The 2,495-nt window shown below is 40.6% G+C and overlaps 1 protein-coding gene across 3 annotated transcripts in view; it reads left to right on the forward strand.

Annotated features, from left to right (window-relative positions):
• LOC122551336 (collagen alpha-3(VI) chain-like) overlaps positions 1-2,495 on the forward strand; it is a 155,488-nt gene that overhangs the window by 103,033 nt on the left and 49,960 nt on the right. For all 3 annotated transcript variants that reach the window (XM_043693063.1, XM_043693066.1, XM_043693065.1), the window contains one exon: positions 749-1,387. In XM_043693063.1, the coding sequence (XP_043548998.1) occupies positions 749-1,387 (639 nt within the window). The remainder of the gene's footprint in view (positions 1-748; positions 1,388-2,495) is intronic.

Here is a 2,495-nt window from a genome sequence, read left to right on the forward strand (position 1 = left end):
TGACCTTATAGAGGTTTACAAAATCATGAGGGGCATGGATAAGATAAATAGACAAGGTCTTTTCCCTGGGGTGGGGGAGTCCAGAACTAGTGGGCATAGGTTTAGGGTGAGAGGGGAAAGATATAAAAGAGACCTAAGGGGCAACATTTCACACAGAGGGTGGTACGTGTATGGAATGAGCTTCCAGAGGAAGTGGTGGAGGCTGGTACAATTGCAACATTTAAAAGGCATTTGGATGGGTATATGAATAGGAAGGGTTTGGAGGAATATATGCCAGGTGCTGGCAGGTGGGACTAGATTGCATTGGGATATCTGATCGGCATGGACGAGTTGGACTATCTCCATGACTCTAACTAAATTATGTCTCATTTATGTCATAACTCTATCTTTACACTTAGTTTCTCTTATTTACACTATGCTTGTCTAAAAAAATTTTTGCTAACCACAGCTTTGAACATTTCATTGACTGCCAAACCCCACCATACCAATCTCAGTAGGTTTGTTTGTGTGTGTGGGTGAGTTCTCACCTTCCCTTGCCCTTGTGTGAAGACAATCTTTCCTGACATCACCTTGGATTAACCTAGCTCTAATGCCCCTTTGTTGTGGACTCTCCTATCAATTCATTTAACTCTCATAATCACCCCCCAATTAGATCATACCTTAATTTTATAGGTAGAGAATTTTTATAATTTTATTCGATTTCTCCTAATTTTATGCATTTTACAAGAAATTATGCTATTTCTTCCAGTTGTACCAGAAGGAGGAATTAAGAGAGACATTGTGTTCCTCGTTGATGCATCAGACAATGTTGGAAGGACACATTTTCCTTTAGTCCGTGACTTTCTGTCGAGTATATTGGAACACCTCGATATTGGAAGTGACAGAGTGAGAATCGGTCTGGCACAGTATAGTAATTACGCAGAAACAGAATTCTATCTGAACACGTATTCTTCTGAAGATGAAATTCTAACGCATGTGAAAGGACTAAGACTAAGAGGTGGGAGGACCCTTAACACAGGAGCAGCATTGGACTCTGTCCTCCGCTATCATTTCACTAGATCTGCAGGAAGTAGGAAAGATGAAGGTGTTCCTCAGGTATTGGTACTCATCACTAGTGGAAGCTCTGGAGATGATGTTAAACCACCTGCAGATAAAATGAAGCAAGATGCTTTGGTAACCTTTGTTATAGGAGCCAAGAATGCTAACCCAGCCCAGATGAAAGAAATTGCAAGTAACCCAGGTCTGGTCTTCAGCGTACAGGAATTCCAATCCCTACCAGACATAAAGGAACAAGTGACATCCTCATTACTGACATTGGCTGCTCCACCAGTAACTCAGGACAAGACAAAAGTAATTGCTGAAAGAGTAACGGATACTGTTGCAGAAGGTAAAAGGATTCTGTTCTCTATTTTACTTCAACCTCATTCACAGAACATTCATTCTTAGCAAGGGAAGAACTAATACCTTTATCATCAGGGTAGGTGAGGATTTTGAAACGGTCCCAGGTGTTTGATATTTTCCAGATCATGCCCTGAAATAAAGACCTTACAATTTCCACCCATTTTCAAAGCAAATCAATGAAAATAAATCAACTCATCTCACGTCTTAAACTTGTCACCATTATCAGTTCACAATTAAAAATGCGTCGACAATAATCTCAGGCAGTGCACATCTAACCACTTATTGCATTAAACAATAACATTTTCTGATATCACTTTTAGTTCTTTTGCCACTTACCTTCACCTGTGTGCTCTGCTGCTTGATCTTTTAGCGACAGATTCTGTCTGTCTACTCTGTCCAGACTCCTCATGATTTTGAATATTTCCGTCAAATTTCATCTCTTTGTTTCTCTTTTCCAAGGAGAATGAGACCAATCAACCCATAGAACTGAAGAATTTCATGTCTGTTAATATTTTCTGCACACTCTCGAAAGCCTGCATTTGCTTCCAAAAGCACAGTCCAAGAATTGAACACAATACTCAGTTGACATTGGAATACTTTGTCAGAGAGATTCATTATGACTTTTTAATATTTGTACTTGGTGTCTCTATAAACCTCACGATACCATATACCTTCTTAGCAGTTTGTCAACCTGTCACATCAGCTATAATGATCAGTGCACATTTAATCATGAGTTTCTGTTCCTGTAGTCCCTTCAATAGACAATAGACAATAGGTGCAGGAGTAGGCCATTCAGCCCTTCGAGCCTGCACCGCCATTCAATATAATCATGGCTGATCATTCCTAATCAGTATCCTATTCCTACCTTATCTCCATAACCCTTGATTCCACTATCTTTGAGAGCTCTATCCAACTCCTTCTTAAATGAATCCAGAGAGTGGGCCTCCACTGCCCTCTGGGGCAGAGCATTCCACACAGCCACCACTCTCTGGGTGAAGAAGTTTCTCCTGAGCTCTGTCCTAAATGATCTACCCCGTATTTTTAAACTGTGTCCTCTGGTTCGGCACTCACCCATCAGTGGAAACATGTTTCCT

Source organism: Chiloscyllium plagiosum, chromosome 7 (assembly GCF_004010195.1).
Source record: "Chiloscyllium plagiosum isolate BGI_BamShark_2017 chromosome 7, ASM401019v2, whole genome shotgun sequence".
Lineage (NCBI taxonomy): Eukaryota > Metazoa > Chordata > Chondrichthyes > Orectolobiformes > Hemiscylliidae > Chiloscyllium > Chiloscyllium plagiosum.